This window comes from Sarcophilus harrisii, chromosome 4 (genome assembly GCF_902635505.1).
Source record: "Sarcophilus harrisii chromosome 4, mSarHar1.11, whole genome shotgun sequence".
NCBI lineage: Eukaryota > Metazoa > Chordata > Mammalia > Dasyuromorphia > Dasyuridae > Sarcophilus > Sarcophilus harrisii.
In genome coordinates, this window is record NC_045429.1 from 373,164,463 (window position 1) to 373,186,873 (window position 22,411).

At 33.6% G+C, this 22,411-nt stretch overlaps 1 protein-coding gene across 1 annotated transcript in view; it reads left to right on the forward strand.

The window, feature by feature from the left end:
- Positions 1-22,411, forward strand: part of EDARADD (EDAR associated death domain) — a 101,229-nt gene that overhangs the window by 23,996 nt on the left and 54,822 nt on the right. Inside the window, 2 exon segments of the mRNA XM_003767805.4 lie at positions 7,670-7,709; positions 13,316-13,374. Coding sequence (XP_003767853.3) covers positions 7,670-7,709; positions 13,316-13,374 — 99 coding nt within the window.

A 22,411-nucleotide genomic window follows, 5' to 3' on the forward strand; every position in this document is an offset into this window, starting at 1 on the left:
CTTAAATCAGACCAGTTTCATCCCTGCTTTTAATATACTCAGTGCTCATTCTCCTTAATCTGTTTACTTATATATGTTTTATTGTTTCCCCTCCTCCCTTTTCTCTATCAAAATTCTAGACTCTATTCAAATCTCACTTTCCCCATGAAAACTTTTTATCCTACCTCAAACACCCTGATCCAATAAGCCTTTCTTTTCTTTAGATTAAAATAATTCACATACAGATAATTAGTGTACTCTTAATTCTATTTAATCTCATTTATCTCCTATATTTGGCATAATGCTTAAATACTAAGCATATAGAGATAAATAAAGGCTTATTCATTTTTGATTGAGACTCTGCCTTACTAAATCTGTTATTTAGAACTTCTAGTAACTTATTTTTGAAATAAAAATGTACTTGTTATATGTTTTTAAAGGTCAAGAAAACATCCAATTAGAATAAATGGTTTTTAAAAAAAGATTAAAATCTATTCAGATATAACCTAATCTTTAAAAAGTGCTATTACAACAAATGTGTATAGAGAAATGGTCTTGGACCCAGAAGGCCTCTGAAACTTACTAGCTCAATGACCCTGTAGAAATCCCTTAATCTCTCATTCTCTGGAAAACTCTATAAAACTATAAGAGGCAGCCAGATATCACAAAAGGGAAATAAGTGGCATGGTGGTTGGAGCAACAGTTAAGGAATCAACAGTTACCACAACAAGGAATCTAAGTTCAAATCTGATGTCCGAGACTAGTTGTATGACCCTAGGCAAATAACTTAACCCCATTTGCCTCAGTTTCCTCATCTGTAAAATGAGCTGAAGAAGGAAATGGCTGAGAAAACTTTTAAATGGGGGTCACAAAGGTTCAGACACAACCAAACAACAATAAGAAAGGTGTCACAGTGGATAAACTACTGGACTTGGAATCAGGAATATCTGAATTCAGATCTTACTTCTCTCTCAACTTCAGTTCTCTCATCTATGAAATGGGCATAATAATAGCACTTACCTCACAGGGTTGTTGTAAAGATCAAATGATCAAATAGATATAAAAGCACTCTACAAGCCTTAAAGCACTATATAAATACACTATAATACTAATTATTATAGTTATTTCCAGTCTAAATTAGTTGAAGGAGTTTACTATAATCTAGAGTTTCATATTACAATGAAATCAAAGGTCTGGTTCCTATTCTTATTACAACAAAAAGGTCCTAAATCCTAACTGATGCCAGTATTTGAAAAAAAATCCTATTATAAATATAGCAATCTGTGATGTGACTTGGAATTTATTGTAATCAGTTTTGGTTTATATGATACTTCATAAATTAGAAGACCTTATTAGAATTCTGGTACATGCTAAGTTGTCATGTATCCTTATGATTGAGATCTGCCTGTGGAATATGTTACACCAATATTTCTTCTATTGTTTTAATTTCTCATTCCTCATTATTCAGTCATTCCATCTTAGGAGTATTTTCCTGAATTCCTGTTCATCCCTGTCAAAGATTGCTACAAACAGTTTGTTTATATTCACTGTACCTTCTCTAACACTAATCTTTTGCAAACACTCCTACATTCTTAGATATTTCATCTCCTTCCTTTTATCTCCTTCCTTTAACTGAAATGGGCTCATTAGATTGACATTAGATGCTCTGCACCATCTCCATTGAAAGACATTCTCCTAGTCAGAAAGACTAGGAGACTGAGAGTCAGAAAGACTCTCAGGGCCAGGAAAAATGGGATGAGCTTTATTTTATGCTCCTCTCCTGCTATCATACCATTCCTCTATCATTGTCTCTCAGTAACCTTTTGTGTTTTGAGGTCCATAAAATCCTTATATACCACTGTCTCCATATCACTTCATTCCCATGGCATTGTTCTATAGTAGACCTCAGTCATCTCATGGAATTGCATCAGTGGTTCCTATAACATTGAAATACTATTTCCAAACAAAGCCTTTCTTAACCTTTCTTTTCTTCCAGTCTTACTCATTTTGTACCTATTCTTTGATTTTATTGCAACTTTATGTCCCTCTACCCATCCCAAGTCTTTCCATTAGCCAATCCATTCTACCTTTATTTACATTCATACTCAATTGAATACTATCTTTGGCCACTTTGATAACTTACCAAATACTTATCTTACAAGTATCTTTTTTGACTTTTCTTCATACATCAATCTTTAAATCACCATTCCTGAGTAACTTTTACAAACCATTTCTATTTCAGGACTAATGAGTATTAGTAAAGAAAATTATGAGACTAGATTACTACTGATAATGGTGATGATAAGAGCTGGCATTTATATGGAGTTTTAAGATTTATAAGCAATTTTTCATTCATCATCTCACTAGAGCTTCACTACAACTGGCATATATAATTTTAAATAACATTATATATTATCTTTATTTTTTAGACAGGGAAACTGATGTTGAGAAAAATTCAATTCAGTTCAGCAAGCATAGATTTAGTGCTTACAGTATATCAGGTATAGTGCTGGGTACTTGGGATAAAGAGACAAAAATGAAACATTCCTGTTCCTGAAGGACAGTCTGTGAGGGTTGGGATGGGGGTGAGGAGAGGGTACAACACATTCATAGAAAATAAAAGGCAAAATGAATAAAAAGGATTTTTCAGAATCCCTAGCAATTATTGAAGGGGTGAGACCATATATTTCCTAGAGGATGTGTCTCTTGATCTGAGCTTTGAAAAAAAACTAGGGGATTTATGAATTTTAGATAATTAGAGGGTGTATTGCATCATGGGGACAGAATGCAAAGTCAAGAAGGCAGAAAGTATTCTGTTGAACAGAGAGACAGCATAGCATAATGGAAAAAGCACAAATCTTAGAGAAGTTCTGGGTTCAAATCCTACCTGTCATTTACTACACAGAGATGTGTCATGCTATCTTCCTTCTCCCCCACCCTTCTGACCCTCATTTTCCTTGTCTGTCTCAGAGCCTAACAGTCTGCACTAGATAGCCCTTCCAGCTCTGGATCTATGATCCCATCATGGAATAATAATAAGCAGGCCAATTTGGTTGGAACACACCATCCATAAAAGAAATGATTGTGCAGTATCCTTGGAAAATCAGTTTGGCTACAGATTGTGGAAGGGTTTAAAAATCCAACAGAGGAATGAATTTGTATTTTATTTTAAGGGCAAGAAGAAGTCATTAGGATTCCTTGAGCATAGGGGTGATGTGGTCAAACCTGTTGTTATGGAAGATCAATTTGGCAGTTTTATGGAGGATGAATTGGAGATGGGAGAAACTAGAGACCAGAAGGCTGTTAATTAAGAGGCTATTAGAATTTGTCTACATTGGAATTGTTGAGGGCCTACTTTAAGAAGATGGCTATGTGAGGGAGAAAAGGAGAGATGCAAGGTTTATTTTAGAGGTAGAATTAATAAAACTAATCAAGTGATTTTTGCTCTTACAACCCTCATTGCCTTATTTTTCCCTAATCTATTAGCATTTTCGCCAACTGACTCATGCTACTTTCAAGTTCAGTTAGAATTAGAAGAGAAGACAATGTGGGTGGGGATGGAAGGTGAGATAACTACTTCTCCTATCCAGGCTTAGCTGTGAGGAAAAACTTTCTTTTTAAAAAAATTTCCATTCTAGATTTATTTACAAAGTATAAATATTATTATTTATTTGTTACCCATTCCCTTTTTCTTAGGAAACCATTATTGTTTTCCTTTTTTATATAGATTTTTAAAAAGCTCCATTAACAGTGTGCTCGTAAACTTCCTCAAAATTGCCTCTAAAGTTGTCCAGTGTTAACATTTTTCATACTAGGCTATCTGGAAGAAGTGGGTTAGCTTATATTTATTACTTAATCAATAAGAAATAAAACATCAAGAATTAACAAATTGTCTTTTCAGCAAAAAAAGAGATTTACTTTGCTTTGCCTAGACTTCCTCATTATTAAAGGAAATGCAAGAAAGTAATTTATCTGTACTTTTACCTGAAAAGGCAATTTTAGCAATGCCTGAAATTTTATTTTTCTTAGTTTAAGATTTTTTTGAAATTTAAGATTTTTTATTTAATATTTTGTCCCACTTACATTCAAAACAATTTTTTAAAACATTTATTTCTAAAATTTTTAAGTTCTAGGTTCTCTCCCTTATCCCCACCCACAATTAAGATACTACTTGTGAAGTTATGCAAAACATTTCCACAAAAGTCAAGTTGTAAAAACAACAACAACAAAAAAAAAAACCCCAAGACCATAGATCTCCCACCCTAATGAACATTAAAACCCTCAAAAAAAAAAAATTAAGATGAGAGAGAAAGACAGAGAGAAAGAGAGAGAGAGACAGAGAGAGACAGAGAAAGATAGAGACAGAGAGACAGAGAGAGAGAGAGACAGAAAGAGACAGAGACAGAGAGAGAGAGAGAGACAGAGACAAAAACAGAGAGAGAGCGAGAGAGAGCGCTTCGGTCTGTATTCAGATACAATCAGTTTCTTCTCTGGATAGGATTTTTCAACATAAGTCCTTCAGAGTAGTCGTGCATGACTGTACTGCTGATAATAGCAAAGTCATTCACAGCTGGTCATCCCAGAACATTGCTGTTACTTTATATGTAGTGCATTTCAACTTGAGTTCATGGAAGACTTTCCAGATTTTTTCTTTTCTTCCTGACAGCATCCTGTTCATCATTTCCCACAGAACAACAATATTTCATCATAAACACACACCACAATTTATTGAGCCATTTCTAAATTGATAGACGTCCCCTTGATTTCCAATTCTTCTGCTCTGAGAAGAGAGCTGCTGGGAATATTTTGATACATATAGGTCATTTTGAGGAAAATAGAATCAAAGCACTTATGTTTGATGTCTATCTCCTATATTTTTTTGAAGCATGTCCTTGAACAAGTAATAAGGATTATAATATTCTCACTATCTACTTTATAAGGTGGTAGTGAGGTAAATACATTGTAACTATCAAAGCACTATAAAAATATGGTGTGTTGTGGAGATATGATTTATTTTAATTTAATTTAAAAGTAATTATTAAAATAACTACTTTTATAACTCCCCTCCATTGGCATTAATAATTAAATTCTGATTATAAATCTTTATCTAATTTTTAAAGAAACTTTTCACTCTGATGTGGTGCTATGGACATATTTATATGTGTGTATATATGTATATGTATATAATGCAAATGTAACATTTTATATGTGTGTAGACATACACACACATATATACTTATATACATACATATATATATATATATATATATATATAGAGAGAGAGAGAGAGAGAGAGAGAGAGAGAGAGTAGGCACTCAAATGTCTGTTCAGTATGGAATGAATTGCATATAGAAATTATGAGATGAAGTTATAGCATCATAGCTGGGACAGACCTGAGAAACCCTTCAGTCCAAATCTTTCATTTTACTCATGAGAAAGACATTCCAGAGAGGCTAAATTATTTAATGTCTATGCCCTCTCTTCTTCTCAACTCACTTCAGGCTGGCTTCTGACTTCATCACTAAAGTAAAGATACTCTCTTTAATATATCTGAATTTCCATGTATAATGGTTTCTTTTTTTGGTCTTCATTCTTCTTGAACCCTCTGCAGCACTTGGCCTCCTCCTCTTAGGTACTCTCTCTCCAGTCTGAATTTTTTTGACAGTATTGTCTCTTGACGTTTTTCCTGCCTGTCTGAACACTCCCTTGTTGATTTATCATCTACCCCATGCCCTTGACTGTGGGTATTCCCCAAGACTCTCATCATTCCTCTTTACTCTCTCACTTAATGCTTTCACATGTTCCAACTAATTTAATTATTATCTTTATGCAGATGATAACTAGGTTATATCCAGTCTTAATATCTCTCCTGAGCTCCAGCCCTGCATCACCAACAGCCTGATGGGTATTTTATACTAGATGTCCTATAAACATTTTAAACTCAATGCATCTAAAAGTAGAACTAATTTCCACATACCCTCTTCAAAATTTCCCTTCTCATGAGACTACCACAATCCTTCCAGCCACCTCCTTTTATATCCTCCATTCCTTTCCTGACTTCAGTTTCACTCATCCCACATATCCAGTCATTTGCCAAATCTTGTTAAATCCACCTCCACAATTTTCTCCATCTGTCCTTTCCTCTTAACTCATATAGCCACCACCATATCTCCCCCTCAATTCTTTCCTACCTCAAACCCAAACTTCCCTGAACTTCCAAAATAATTTTCCTGATTGTGGCAAACCCTAATACAATAAATTCTGGTGGCTCCCTCTTACTCTAGAATCATTTGGATGCTCTTAGTTGTACAAATAGTAAGTGGTAGAGCCAAGATTAGAACCCTTTTACTCCAAATTCAGTTCACTTCAGCCTTCAAACTAAGATCATAATATTATAGATATGGAGCTAGAAGAAGCTTCAGAAGCCATACAGTCTAATTCTTTCCTTTTGTAGATGAAGAAACTTGCAGGAATTGTCTGAAGGGATATAGATAGTAAGCAAAAGAAGCAGGATTTGAATCTAGGAAGTTCAACTCCATATTTTATATGGACTCTTTTCTTTCTGCTACCATATTGCCTTCTGTACGTATTTATATAATGGGAAAATGTGTAATAATCTAATATGAAACAAGTGCTTTTTAAATGAGTTGTGTATTCTAAAATATAGGAAGTAAGATATGGAGAATAATACTGTATAGAAGAGAGGAAGTGTATTTAGTGATCAGAGCCAAAATTAGGATCTTAGGAACATTTGTTCTACTCTCTTTGACTTCTTGTTATATTAGACAGATTTGTTTGAGCCTTAATCTTTTTTATTTTTCCCAATTACATGTTAAAACTATTTTAACTTTTTTTTTTTTAGTTTTGAGTTCCAAATTCTATTCCTCCCTGTGGTGTTCTCTTCTTTTGTATAATATATGATGGTTCTCTGTGAGCAGGTTTCTTGGGGAGATTTTCTGAAAGCAGCTAGTTTCCATTCCAAGTAACAATCACTTCAAATACAGCCAGGAGTTAAAATTCAATTCCAAAATAGCCTGGTTACTTTTCTTAGAGGCCTATCTCCTTCCTTGGTTTCAAGAGTTCTTGCAGCTTGTCTGCCAGCTTCAGCCTCCAGCTCTCTCTGAATTTTGGTTCTCCTCTCCCAAATCCCCAGTTCTGCCCAACTGCAGTCTAGCTTGTCAATCTCCTTAGCTGACTGACTTCTGGCTTTCAATCTTTTTCAACTGACTGACTGACTGACTGAAGCTCTAAGAGCTTCTTATATATGATCTCTTTCTTAAAGGTGTGAACCCAAAGGTTGACTCCTCCTCTGAGAGCGTGGGATTGTGGGTTTCTGACTTGTGAATCTCCCGATCTTGTGAACTCCAAAATGTGAGCTAATGTGTGAATTCTCAAAGGTGTAAACTAAAGCATTGTTTCTATCAACTCCATTGAGTTATCACTAGGTTTCTAACACCTTCCTCCTTCTTTCCCAATTTGATATAGGTTATATGTGTACAATCATTTCATCATCTATAAAATTGATAGTAGTAAATAAACCACTGCTGTTGATAAATCCCTAAGCAGAATGCTTAAAATATTATAATTTGAATATCTTTTTCCCATAGCAAATAATTCTAGTTTATCTTAACCTGATCTGATTATTGAATATCTTCATACTAATACAGCTTTTCTTTTTGTTGTTGTACAGTCAGAAAAATATCCTGTTCAAGATACAGGTCTCCCTAAAGGTATGTACAATAATAGTTATTCAAATTTTAATGTAATTGGATAAATGGTAAAGCTATTTTGAACAGTAGGTCAGCCAAAATATAGTCCTTTTCCCAGAATTTAATATGTCACAAACAATTATGACTCTCATTTGATAAGCAATAGTATGGTGTAGTGGATAGAGTGATGGCTTCAGAACAAGGAAGAGCTGAATTCAAAACTTATCTTTGACACATAATTGGCTGTATGATTCTAGGCATGTCAGTTGATTTTGTTAGTGGCTTTGAGAGCTCTTGAAGAGAAGGTGTTGATCTGTTTTGGTAAAGGAGTTTTCTCATCAATAATTCCATTACAATAAAATTGAAGGTCTGGTCCCAATCACGTATATGTACTCAATATACACACACACAGATACATACACACATATAAGTATATTATGTACATGCATATGTTATTATATACATAATTTGACATATAACTTATTGGACAAATACCTCTAAAATCATTTTTGTTATCAAAATCTCTAAAATATTTATTTTTTCTGGATCAAAGCTTAAGTAAATTCTTTAATTGACTAATATTCCATCTATGGCCTGCTTGTACCATACTATAAAGTGTTCCACTTGTGTTTTTAAAGCTAATGACCCTGAAAACTCTCGACCTCCAGTGTCAATATATGGCATAGATCACTGAAATCATGTAATTTATTTTCTATTGCTTACACTGCAGGACAGCTTACAAAGTTAGATTTTGTTATTGAAGCAAGCCAGGTGATTGTGAGATCACAGGCCTGAACATGTATGTGGAACATTTGAACCTGACACTATTGCCAAGTCAGAAGTTTTGCTTTCGATCCTTAGGGGAAAGAATGGGGTGGGAAGGGAGAGAGGAGGAGACAGGTAAACTCCCTGCGGTCAAATATAGCTGGAGATACCTGCAATTTCTACAGAAATGGCAGAGTTAGAAACCCTCTCTCTCCTCTCTCAATATTACCCAAGTGGGTAATTTTAGCTTCCATCACTACCATAGAAACAGTGGGAATTCCCACCAAACTTGGGTTTCCCCAACAGTTTCCTCATACAGGCAAATGGTCTCAAATCTGCCTCTTTGGAGTATGGAGAGGTACTTTCTGGGCTAAGTATAAAAGTATAAGCTAACTATAAGGTAAAAGTTATCAGCTACATAAACTGCAAGGAACTTTGAGACACTTTCCTCCCTAATCTGATAAAAATTAGACACACGATTTATACAGATTATCCCCCAAAGTCTTAGTACAATTTAAGCACTAAGACTTTTGGGGATATCATGTCTGAACATTTACACTCTGATGTCAGAATTTCCATAATTAGAGATTCATCCCTATTCTCCATCTCCACTGTCCTCCTCACCCCCTACTTAACTGACAATCCTGGGAAAAGTAACATGACATTTATTTAAGGTAAGGAAACACACTGTCAGGTTTTTATACTAATGAAAAGGGAGAGAACATACAAGCACTGGATATCTGGAGGGAGTGAAAAGATGAGATACCAGAGAGAAAACAAAGAGTGTCGGAATTGAAGTCTAGTAGTGCCCAAGGAAAGCCCTGCCCACTATATTTAAAAGGATTTTTTCAGCAGGGGTCAGATTCTTTAAATTACTTGGAGATTCCTTTCTCACACATCCCTAACCTTGTTGAATAACTCCAATTTGTAATACTACTCAAGAAAAATTGAAAACATCTCAAAATAATTGTTAAACCAAAAAAAAAAAACCAACTTTTAAGGTCCCTTCCAGCTTTAATTTCCATGATAAAAATAGCAGCTATTCAAACACATAAGCATTTATTTAGGAGCTGCTAAATATCCTGCGTAACATCCCTCATACCTTCCTCCCTCTCTCTGTCTGTCTCTCTGTCTCTATCTCTCCCTCCACACACACACCTACATACACACACACAAACATATATAATTATATGTTATATAATTTTAAAACTTGAAATAAATCACATATATGGTCACATTCTTTATATAAATGTAGCATATGTATATGTATATATATAAAACTTTAAAATGAATCATATATATATAAAATCATGTCTGTCATTTATATGTGTAATTCATTTCAAAGAATATATATACATATATACAGAGAGAGAAAAAAGAATGTGATTATATATGTGTGTTTACAAGATTCATTTCAAATAAATTAAAAATTTTTCACTTATAAAAACATTTTTTATGTCTGATTTATTGCCTTTCCATTCCTTATCTCCCTCCATCCCCACCTCCTGATAGCCTATGTCAAACCCAGTATAATGATTATTTTCCAGCCACCTTCAAGGAGACAGTTTGATCCTGAAGGTCTAGATAGCCGCATACTTATTTCAGCAAAGCAATTGAAATTGCCAAGTTGGGTTTATCAGAATTTGCCTCACAAATCAAGAGGCTTGTTAGATTTAACCAAATGAAGAATGCTGTAAAAAAGGAAAATTGAGGGAGTGATAAAGACATATGAAAACAGAGAATAAGATTTTGGCAAAAGCCAAGTCTCAGTGTATAGAGCTTATCATGCAAAATCATGGTTTGACTCTTTAAAAGATACTGTATCAAATGTAAAGATTTCCTGTTTTCAAGGCTAAAACTTGATACGTAGCATGTAAATGCTACATTTAATCTTCTACAATTTGAGTTTCGTAAAATCTTAAATGATCCAAAATTAGAATGATAAGCATTTCTATGAAAAGGACTACCATGTTGGAACTTTTACTTGCCCTTACTTACTTGATTTTTGATCACTTTACAAAAGTAACAAATTCTGTAAGTTAACAAAACTTGCTTCAATTTTGCATCTGATGAAAAGTTTCAAATTGTCCTTTTTATTTATGTAAATTAAATGAACAAAAGTCTATTTTTATTTCACATTTAAAATCAGACTTCACTAATTCAGAAACTGAATTGGAATGAATAAATAAATAATGGTTTGTAGGTTTTATTTCACATTTAAAATCAGACTTCATTAATTCAGAAACTGAATTAGAATGAATAAATAATAGTTTGTAGAGTTTTTTTTTTTTAAAGTGAAAGGTTAATTACTTTCACCTTCGCTAAATTCAACCTCATGTTTCTATGCTTCATTGAGGCATGAAGATGACTCAGTGTTCTCAAAGAGTGTGTCAGTGGGTCACAAGCTCTGGCAAGTCCTAACACACTTAGTTCTAACAAAATAGAGATTTCTTTGGGCCTGTCTAATTTAATAGATGAGTAATTTTTAACTATATATTTGTATATAGTTAAAATAATAAAGTTCTTTAAAAGTTTACTGTTAGAGGTAGGTTAAACATATCCTGCATAATTTTAGCTAATTTATCCAACAAATTCTGTTTCCATATATAATACAAAGATAATCTGTAGCCCAGCCCAAATTAGAGGGCTTCAAATTAGTATGTCAAAAATTGATCTGATAGACTTTTAGTGACCAACATTTCCAATGAAATGAGAAGGCTTATTATACCCTCTTTACAGTTGTATCACTGCCATTGAATAAATGCTGAGATTTCTCCTATGGCAGTATTCAGATTTATCTGATCCAAACTGTTCAATAAAGCATATGACAACTTTATATAGGCAAAATCCTGAGATTTGGAGCAAAAAGTCAAAGGATTAATTTATTTAAAAAAAATTTTTTTTTTACTTTTTTAAAAACTTTTACTGGCATCTCAAGGAATGGCTGATTTCCATATTTCCAGTTTTCATAGCCACTGATGGAAAATCTTCAATCATTAGCTAACTAAATAGAACTAAATAGAGACATATTTTGAAATAATGGTTCCCATGTCATTTGAGAAGCTTCCTTTCTGAGCCCCATGACAGCAGAAATTAGGGAGATGCATAGATAAGTACTTCCTTCAGTTTTACACAACCATATTATTAAACATTTTATAGCTTCCACTTTCCCTAACAAATTATTTCCTAGCCTGTACCCTTGCCATATTGTTTTAGCATTCACTAAAAATTTGTCTTGATGCCAAGCCTCTGAATGATTTTATAGTGTATTTAAAATTACCTCACAATAATCCTGGGAGGTAGGAACTATTATATCCCTTTTTTATGGATTAAGAAACTGAGACTGAGGGAATTTAATTGATTTAGGATTGAACAGCTAGAAAATATCTAAAGGTAGAATTGGAACTCATGACTTCATGTTTCTAAGCCCATATCTCTGTTATCCACAATACTATGTTTATTTTAATAGTATTTAAAAAAAATACTAGAAAATCATACCTATATAGACTTTGATATTTTGGGGTTTTTTTCTTAACTTCTAAAAAAACATAATAAACCCTCCTTTATCCACTACTTTCTTGCTGCCCCCAAATGAAGTCTCTATTATCAGTATGATGTACTCTTTTTTTGGATATGATAATATTACTTGCCCATCAACTTCATAGCTACTAGTCTAATCTTAGGATGAGCACTCTTTGCATTCACATAAACCCCTAACCCGTACTCTTTCCATGAACATCCTTCTCAGACAGATTTAGCTTTTTTAGCCATATTAGAAATAACATCAAAAAAAACAACATGGTAGGAGTCACCTCTCCTTGTTTGCTTTTTAATTTGGAGGACTGTTTTTGGAGGGGGAAAGGAAAGAGAAAGAAAGAAGAATAAGCAGGAACCTACATGAAGTACTTCAAATGCCTTATTTAAATAAAAGTTCCCAAACTCAAATTATCATACAAATTAACTTAAGAATTCAGGAATATGAGAAGAAAATACTGTGGGTTTGTTATAATCACGTGTCAATGATTTAAGAGAATCATGGCTTAAGTCCCATATCTTGGACCTATTGAAGGATGGAGTAAGGGAGATGCTAAAATATATGCTTCCTGTTAGCATGGTTCAAAGCTCAATAGGAATGGGGAAAGATAACAAAAATCACAATTCCTATCCCTAGCTTATGTATTTAAATTAATAAGGGTCTAACAAATGTGAAAAGTCTGATTGTCAAATGCCTTTACTTTTTCTTCTTCAAAAATTATACATGTAGATAGTTAGTATAGATCCGCTTTGAATTTCCCAGCTTTTTTAAAAAGTAAAAATAGTTTGACAATATACACTCAGCCTCAGTTGTATGATATGGAAAGAAAAGACTGACTGTCTTTCAATTATATGATTCAAGCTAAAAAGCTGGATAAACTTTAACATTTTTAATTGATGTTATAACATATACAATGTGACATGTTTATCACAGGTTGTAAGATGTGAAATGAAGTTGTGGGTGGCAGAAACCCAATAATGAACATAACAACTTGAAGTAATTTTTGTAAGAGGTTATAAATTGACCCTCTAATCCCTCCCCAATTCCATTGTCTTTTAAGTGTTTAGAAGGAAACCACAACAAATCAGAAACTATATTACTTTAATCCTTTAGGGGTGACTCCCCAAAGAGCCAAGTCAGAATGCACTCTCTAGTTTGTAACAGGAATTGCAAAATGCTGAGAAGATACCTAGTGCCACTTGTTCAAACAGAATTTTTGGCAACCAAATGACCAAACTCACTGAGAGTGCCATTTGTAGGAGGGATGAATGTGTGGCAATTATTCTGGTATTCCTTTATATCAAGTTTTGTGTCTTGTTTTTCTTAGCTGAGGAATATAATTCGATTACACTGAAAGTTCCACCAAGTTCTGACATAATACATCAGGTAAGGAAAATATTTTAAACTATATTTTTGTAAATATTTTATATTCTTTTAATGCTTCAAGTTTTTATTTCAACTGAGGAGGTTTGGGATTTTTTTCTCTCTCTCCTTTGGCACCCTTTAGAAACGATTTTGAACTAAATGCAGAAATGGTAAAATCAGTTCAAATATAAGAGAAAATAGAAATGAACACTTGGAAAATCAATTGAGGAATTAAAGAGTAAAAATTCCTGCAGCAAAATAAGCTCAATTATATTAGAAAAATATATATTTAACGAGAATTTTTATGGCAGTTTTTATCAGAAGCAAAGAATAGACAATAAAAATGATTGATTTTCTAAATAAAAATTACTGGAATAACAATTTTGATTTTTTTGGTTTTTTATTTTTTCCAATTACATGTTCAGATAATTTTAAACATTAATTTGTTTAAAATTTTGAGTTCTAAATTTTCTCCCTCCTTCTTTTCTTTTCTTCCCCTTTCTACCTCCTCCCTAAAATGATAACAGTCTAGCATAGGTTATATATATATGCAATTATTTAAAATATATTGGAATTGTGATTTTGGAAGGAGTAATTGTATTTCATCCCACTAAAACCAGCCATCTCTATGATTTGCCATTCATTGTGGCATTTTAAAAAATGCATAATCTTGACTTTGAAATGCCTGTTGTCTACCTGATGAGTATAAATGATTTATGCTGTCTATGTTAAAAATGATAGTTGCTTTCATTCATTTCCTACTGGTATAATAAAAAAGGAAAAGTGTGCTGATTTTTTGTTTTTGTTTTCAGTCTACTAAAAATCATTATGATTATTTACAGTACTGTATTCTAGGAATAAGAGTTTCACAATGATTAATAAAATAACCAGTTGGTGCATGAATAATTAAAAAACAATGACAGCAATAGAAAAAAAATAAAGATTAAGGATTTTTTTTAAATTGGTGAGGCTGTCTAGAATACTGGTTAGTATGCTGGCTTCAGAATCAGGGGGACATCTTGGGCACAGACTGGCTGCATGATCCTGAGCAAATCATTGTATTTTCTGTATCTGCTGAGAGCTCTCTAAGATGATCACTTGTAGAATTGGTGCTCATTTGAATTGATAGAAGGAGGTTCTTCTTACCTAGGAGTTTCCCCAACAGTTGAAATCAATGGTCTAGTTGTGGAGGGGAAAAAAATGTGTTATTAGTTTAGGGTTAAAGGAAGCTCAAATGAGACATATTTAATGGTAACAATTTATTCCTTTTGTGAATCAAAATACCAATGGGGCAAACATTTATTTCAAAATGCTCATTTTGGGGAACCAGAGAGAGAGATTTTAAAGTTCTTTTCTTGTTTGTTATATCATTCTTTGCAGAATCAGATCTTAAGGATAGATTCTGTCCTTTTAGTGTAGTTTGTTTTTCAAAGAAACATTTACATTTGTTATCAAACAAGGAAGCAAAATATCAGGGTGAGGTTTTGGGTTTTGTGGCTGATTTTGGTTCTTTTTTGCATTGGTTGCACAAGACTCACATAACTTTTGACCATAAACCATTTTTGTTATTTTGTTGTTCACTTGTTTTTCAGTTATATTTGACTCTGTGACCCCATTTGGGATTTTCTTGGCAAAAATCTTTGAGGGGTTTGCCATTTCTTTCTCATTTTACAGATGAGAAAACTAAGTCAAACAGGGTAAAGTGACTTATCTAGGGTCACATAGCTAATAAGTGTCTGTGGTAGTATTTGAACTCACAAAGAGGAGTTTTGCTGACTTCAGATCTGGTGCTCGATCCAGTGTACCACTTAGTTGCCTTCTATTGGTCAGCAAATGCTTTTTTTCAAAAGTTCTTAAAAGGTCTTAGAATTTCAGTTTGGTGAAGGAGATAATTTATGAAAAGAAACAGTTCTTTTAAACCATAACTGTTAAATAAATGAATTGGTTTAGGGATATTCATGTTGATCTCTCAGCTCCTCATCACATTTTTGGTGTTGTCCATTTTAATAACTTAAAACTCATTAGCAAAATTGTGCAATGACTAGCATGTGTTAAAATTATATTTAGAGTATTAAATATTTCCAAAAGCATGTCTTGCCTCAAGGTATGCTGGTTCTGTCCTGCACATTCCATAAACATGAAGTTAATTTTTAACAAGACAAATTTGTAGGTTTGTTTAGTCTTGTTTTTAAAAATTAGTCTGTAATAAATCTTTTATTATTAAATTATGATATTCTTGGGCATGTAAATCACCTTGGTAATGAAATGAAACTGTACATTAGTAGTGGAAAAGGGACATTGTATCCTAAAACCTCCTACAGCTAATGGCTACCTATCTCTATAATCTTCAGACTCCTCCCTATCTTTGTGGTCTCTTCTCTCTTAAACTTTCCCTGTTAAACAACATTAACTGGCGTAAAAAGGAAATGTAAACCATTTTAAAAAATTATCCTAAAACCTCCTACAGCTAATGGCTACCTATCTCTATAATCTTCAGACTCCTCCCTATCTTTGTGGTCTCTTCTCTCTTAAACTTTCCCTATTAAACAACATTAACTGGCATAAAAAGGAAATGTAAACCATTTTTAAAAATTTCAATCAATTGAATCACATTTATTGTCTTTTGTTTTAATCGTGTTTTCAGTCCCCAAGAGCCAGGCACTATAAGTACTAGAAAGAAAAAAACAAAAATTTAAGGGTCTCTGTACTTAAGGGCAAAAAGTTTTGTAAATTTTAACACTTTATAAAAATGTGGAGTTAATTGTTATTTTTAAAATGTATACTACTAAGGAAGCTTACCTTATAGGGGGAAGTTTAGCCTGAAGCCAAAGGGTAATTTTGATAACTGAAAAACTTTAAATTTTAGATTTGTTGTTGAGTTATTCATTCATATCTGATTTTTTGTGACCTGTGTACCATCCTTTCCATGAGGTTTTCTTGACAAAAATACTGGAGTAATTTGTCATTTCTTTCTCTCGTTGATTAAAGCAAGCACAGATTAAGTGGCTTACCTAATTTCTTACAGGTAGTAGATATGTGAGGCAAAATTTGAACTCAGGTTTTTCTGACTTTAGGACCAATAGTTTATCCATTGAGCCACCCAGATGCCTCCTAAATGAAAGATAGTACCCCCCTCCCCCCCAAAAAAAATAGTACTATACCTTGTTTGAATTTAGCAAGTGATGGATTTAAGTTGTTGATTAATAAATATTATTAATTCAGATTAATTCTGACAGGAAATATTAAATTGATAGATGGGGAATTCTGTTCCTAGTTAAAGGAAATTGACTTCATTCTCAACTCCAATATTTCCCAACCATGTGACTGTAGGCAGACCACAACTTAGAGCTTTAGTTTACTCATCTATAAAATGGAAAACTGGAAGCACCTATCCCATCAGAGTTTATTATAGGGATCCAGTGAAGTAATGTATCATCTGTGATTAATATTGAGAGACTATGACTGGGTGCCAAGATGGCAGAGAGGACACATACATCTTTCTAGGCTCTCTTTTTCCCTCAATCAATTTTAATGAAATTCAGTCTCGGAATTAGTGCTTGACTGTCAGAACCCACAAATATTGGGAATACAACACATTACCAACAGAAGATAATCTCGAAATTCTCCAGAAAAGGTCTGTTTTTGCTCACTCACAGGACTGAATGGGGTTAGGCCAGGGGCAGACTCAGGCAGGCAGTGAGAGCATGAGGCCCTGCTCACTGAGCAGACCAGAGGGGAGCAGAGTGTGGTCTCTGCTGGTGGAAAATCTATGGGGAGAACTTTAGCACAGTGTGAGCTACTCTGCACTGGCAGTAAGTCAGTAGATCAATAGAGAAGCTATAAATACAGGGAGTAAAGACTATAACACCAAAAGCTAGAGTCTCTTGGGACCTGGCCACACCCACCCAATACCCGAGTGACTCAGCAGGATCTCAGAGTGCAGCCACAGTCACTGCTCCCAGTGCAGATACTGCCTTCCCACTGCCACTGATTTCAGCACAACTGCAAATCCCAACGCAGCCTATGGATGCTATCCCATTGTCGCTTCACTACCACTTCCTGTTGTCTGTAGAGGCAACTGCCCCCCATAAGCAGGCCATAGCTTTTCTTTTTTTTTCTTTTCTTAAAATGAGCAAAAAAGCTAAGTGGGCTCTACCTATAGATAGTGTCTATTCAGAAAGAAAGCAGACTTCAAACCCTGAGGAGACTAAAAACAGTTTGTCTCTAGATCTAAAGATGGATATGATTTGGTCTCCACCACATAAAGTTCTCATAGAAGAAATTAAAAAGGATTTTAAAAGAGAGCTGGAAGAAAAATGGGAAAGGAAAGGAAAGCTTTGCAAGAGGGTCAGGATAAGACATGTAACTCATTAAAAGGTAGAGTGTAAAAAGAAATCAACTCCCTGAAAAACAGAATTAGTGAATTGGAAAAGGTAAACAATTCCAAGGAAAACAGAATTTGTGAACTGGAAAAAGAAAATAATTCTTTAAAAAAAAATTGACAAAATGGAAAAAAATTCCATAGAACAAAACAACTCATTTAAAAACTCAATTGGACAAATACAAAAAGAAATTTAAAAAGTAAATGAAGAGAATCATTCATTAAAAATCAGATTTCAACAAATGGAAATGAATACCTCGAGGAGACACCAAGCAAAACCAGAAAAATGAAAAAGCAGAAAAAAATGTTAAATACCTACTTGGGAAAACAACAGACTTGGAAGACAGATCTAGGAGAGATAATCTAAGGATTATTATCATGATGAAAAAAAGAGCCTAGACACTATTTTCCAGGAAATCATCAAAGAGAACTGCCCAGATGTTATAGAAACAGAAGGTAAAAAGACCTTGAAAGAATTCATCTATCACCTACTGAAAGAGATCCCAAAATCAAAACTTCAAGAAATATTGTGGCTAAATTCCAGAACTATCAGACCAAGGGAAAAATACTACAAGCAGCTCGGGGGGGGGGGGGGGGGGGGGGGGGGAAGAGAGAAAATTGGAGCATCAGGTTTTGCAAGGGTCAATGATAAGGATCACTCAGGATCTAGCAGCATCCACATTAAAGGATAGAAGGGCCTGGAATCTGATATTCCAAAAGGCAAAAGAAGTTGGTATGCAGTCAAGAATAACTTACCCAGGCAAACTGAGAGACTATGACTTTGTGGATATTGGGCAGTCCTTGAAATCAGAAAGAACTGTTTTCAGATATATATTAGCTGTGTGACTATCCAAGTCACTCCCCAAGCAAATTTCTTAATACTGTTAAGTTATAGGCCAGTGGTTGATTTGCATCACCAGAAATAATTTCCAATCTAGGAGTTCCCTATTGGGATAAAATTCAAAGTCTTCTATAACAACAATCCATATCATAATCATTATTATTAACAAAGTAAAAGTTCCCAAGTTACAAACTCTTTTAATAATATCTTCAAATTATATCTCCCCAAAATGTAATTTTTCAAAATGTTTTTGCTTCTAACTATAAAAATCACTAAATGACAAATTTAGGGAATGAATATATCTATCTTGTCTTTTATATGCAGCATTCTGATTCTCATGCTCTACTCCATCAGACTATATTTGGCCTAGAATTAATGTGCCTACTTAGGAACTAAAAATTTAATACTTAAGCACATCAAAAGTTTTTTTTTTTTTTTTATCTCAGAGCTGCTCCCTCCATTGTACAGATAGGAGTCTCCTCAAATGTTGAAGAAAGAGTATTTGTAAATTTCTTTCAGTGAAATAAATTTCGACTTAATGATCAGCCGTTAGGGATTTTGAACTTAGGCTAGATGAGAGAGAGAAAGTACAAATATGTAGTTTATCATGGGGACCATATATGAAACTTTTCCATCTTAGTGACACCTGCCAGGAGTCTTAGTTCAATGCTCTATTGTCATATTTGGGAATCCAGGATCATTTCCATGCAAAAAAAGGCATATGATTATGACTTTAGTGAAAGGGTTGGTATTATACTTAAGTTGAAAAATGAAAATTCATTGACACTCAGAATTGGAAGGAAATTCATAAGTCATTTAGTTCAACCTGTGCCTGAATAGGGATTTCCAGATAAAAATGTTTCTTTTTTAAAATAGCTATGCATGGGAAATTTTTCAGCACTGATCCTTGCAAAATCTTCTGTTCCAACTTTTCCCCTCCTTTCCATCACCCTCTCCCCCAGATGGCAGGTAGGCCAATACATGTTAAATAAGTTAAAGTATATGTTAAATACTCTCTCTCTCTCTCTCTCTCTATATATATATATATATATATATATATATATATATATATATATACATACAGTTATTTTGCTGTACAAGAAGAATCAGACTTTGAAATAAGTAAAATTAACCTGAGAAGGAAATCAAAAATGCAAGTGGATAAAAACAAGGATTGGAAATGCTATGTAGTGGTTCACACTCATTTCCCAGAGTTCTTTCACTGGTTGTAGCTGGTTTATTCATTATTGAACAAATGGAACTGATTTGGTTCATCTCATTGTTGAAGGGAGCCACATTCATCAGAATTGATCATCATATAGTATTGTTGTTGAAGTATATAATGATCTGGTCCTGCTCATTTTACTCAGCACCAGTTCATGTGAGTCTCTCCAGGCCTTTCTGAAATATTCTTGCTTGTCATTTCTTACAGAACAATAATATTCCATAACATTCATATACCACAATTTATTCAGTTCTCCAATTGATAGGCTCCACTCAGTTTCCAGTTTCTAGCCACTACAAAAAGGGCTGTCACAAACATTTTTGCACATACATGTCACTTTCCCTTCTTTAAGATCTCTTTGGGATATAAACCCAGTAGTAGCACTTCTGGATTAAAGGGTATGCACAGCTTCATAACTTTTTGAGCATAGTTCCAAATTGCTCTCCAGAATGGCTGGATGCATTCACAATTCCATCAACAATGTATCAGTATCCCAGTTTTCCTACATCCCTTCTAACTTTCAGCATTATCTTTTCCTGTAATCTTAGCCAATCTGAGAGGTATCTCAGAGTTGTCTTAATTTGCATTTCTCTGATTAATAATGACTTGGAGCATCTTTTCATATGGCTAGAAATAGTTTCAATTTCTTCATCTGAAAATTGTCTGTTCATATCCTTTGACCGTTTATCAATTGGAGAATGGCTTGACTTCTTATAAATTAGAGTCAATTCTCTATATATTTTGGAAATGAGGCCTTTATCAGAACCTTTTACTGTAAAAATGTTTTCCCAGTTTATTGTTTCCCTTCTAATCTTATCTGCATTAGTTTTGTTTGTACAAAAGCTTTTTAATTTGATATAATCAAAATTTTCTATTTTGTGATCAATAATGATCTCTAGTTCTTTTTTGGTCACAAATTCCTTCCTCCTCCACAGATCTGAGAGGTAAACTATTCTATGTTTTTCTAATTTATTTATAATCTCATTCTTTATGCCTAGATCATTCTTTATGCCATTTTGACTTTATCTTGGTGTACAGTTTTAAGTGTGGGTCCATGTCTAGTTTCTGCCATACTAATTTCAATTTTCCCAGCAGTTTTTGTCAAACAGTGAATTCTTATCCCAAAATCTGAGGTTTTGGGGTTTGTCAAACACTAGATTATTAAAGTTATTGACTATTTTGTCCTGTGAACCTAATCTATTCATTTGGTCAATTAGTCTTTTTCTTAGCCAATAACAAATGGTTTTGGTAACTGCTGCTTTATAATATAGTTTTAGATCTGGTACAGGTAGGCCACCTTCATTTGATTTTTCTTTCATTAGTTGCCTTGAAAGTCTTGACCTTTTGTTCTTCCAGATGAATTTTGTTGTTATTTTTCTTAGGTCATTAAAATAATTTTTTGGGAGTCTGATTGGTATAGCACTAAATAAATAGATTAGTTTAGGTAGTATTGTCATCTTTATTGTATTTGCTTGACCTATACAAGAGCACTTAATATTTTCCCAATTGGTTAGATCTGACTTTATTTGTGTGGAAAGTGTTTTATAGTTTTACTCATATAGTTTCTGGCTTTCCTTTGGCAGATAGATTCCCAAATATTTTACACTATTGGCACTTACTTTAAATGGAATTTCTCTTTGTATCTCTCACTGTTGGATTTTGTTAGTGATATATAAGAATGCTGATGATTTATGTGGGTTTATTTTATATGCTGCAATTTTGCTAAATTTGTGGATTATTTCTAATAGTTTTTTAGTAGAATCTCTGGGGTTCTCTAAGTATACCATCATATCATCTGCAAAGAGTGATAATTTGGTTTCCTCATTACCTACTCTAATTCCTTTAATCTCTTCCTCAACTCTTATGGCCGAAGCTAGCATTTCTAATACAATATTGAATAGTAATGTTGATAGTGGGCAATTTTGTTTCACTCTTGATCTTATTGGGAATGGTTCCAATTTGTCCCCATTACATATAATGCTTCCTGATAGTTTTAAATAGATGCTACTGACTGGTTTTTGTTAATTTGCTTATTGATATAGTCAGTTATGCTAATAGTTTTCCTAATATTGAACCAGCCCTGCATTCCTGGTATAAATCCTATTTGGTTATGGTGTATTATCCTGAGGATGATTTTCTGTAATCTTTTTGCTAATATGTTATTTAAGATTTTAGCATAAATATTCATTAGGGAGATTGGTCTATAATTTTCTTTCTCTATTTTCAACCTACCTGGTTTAGGTATTAGTACCATGTCTGTGTCATAAATGTAGGAATCCTTCATTCCCTATTTTTTCAAATAGTTTATATAACATTGGAGTTAATTGTTCTTCAAATGTTTGGTAGAATTCACATGTAAAGCCATCTGGCCCCGGGGATTTTTTCTTAGGGATTTGATTAATAACTTATTCTATTTCATTTTCTGAAATGGGACTATTTAAGCAATTTACTTCCTCCTCTGTTAATCTGGGGAGCCTGAATTTTTGAAGGTAGTCATCCATTTTACTTAGGTTATCAAATTTATTGGCATAAAGTTGGGCAAAGTAACTCCTAATTATTGCTCTAATTTCCTCTTCATTTGGTGGAAAGTTCTCCCTTTTCATTTTTAAGA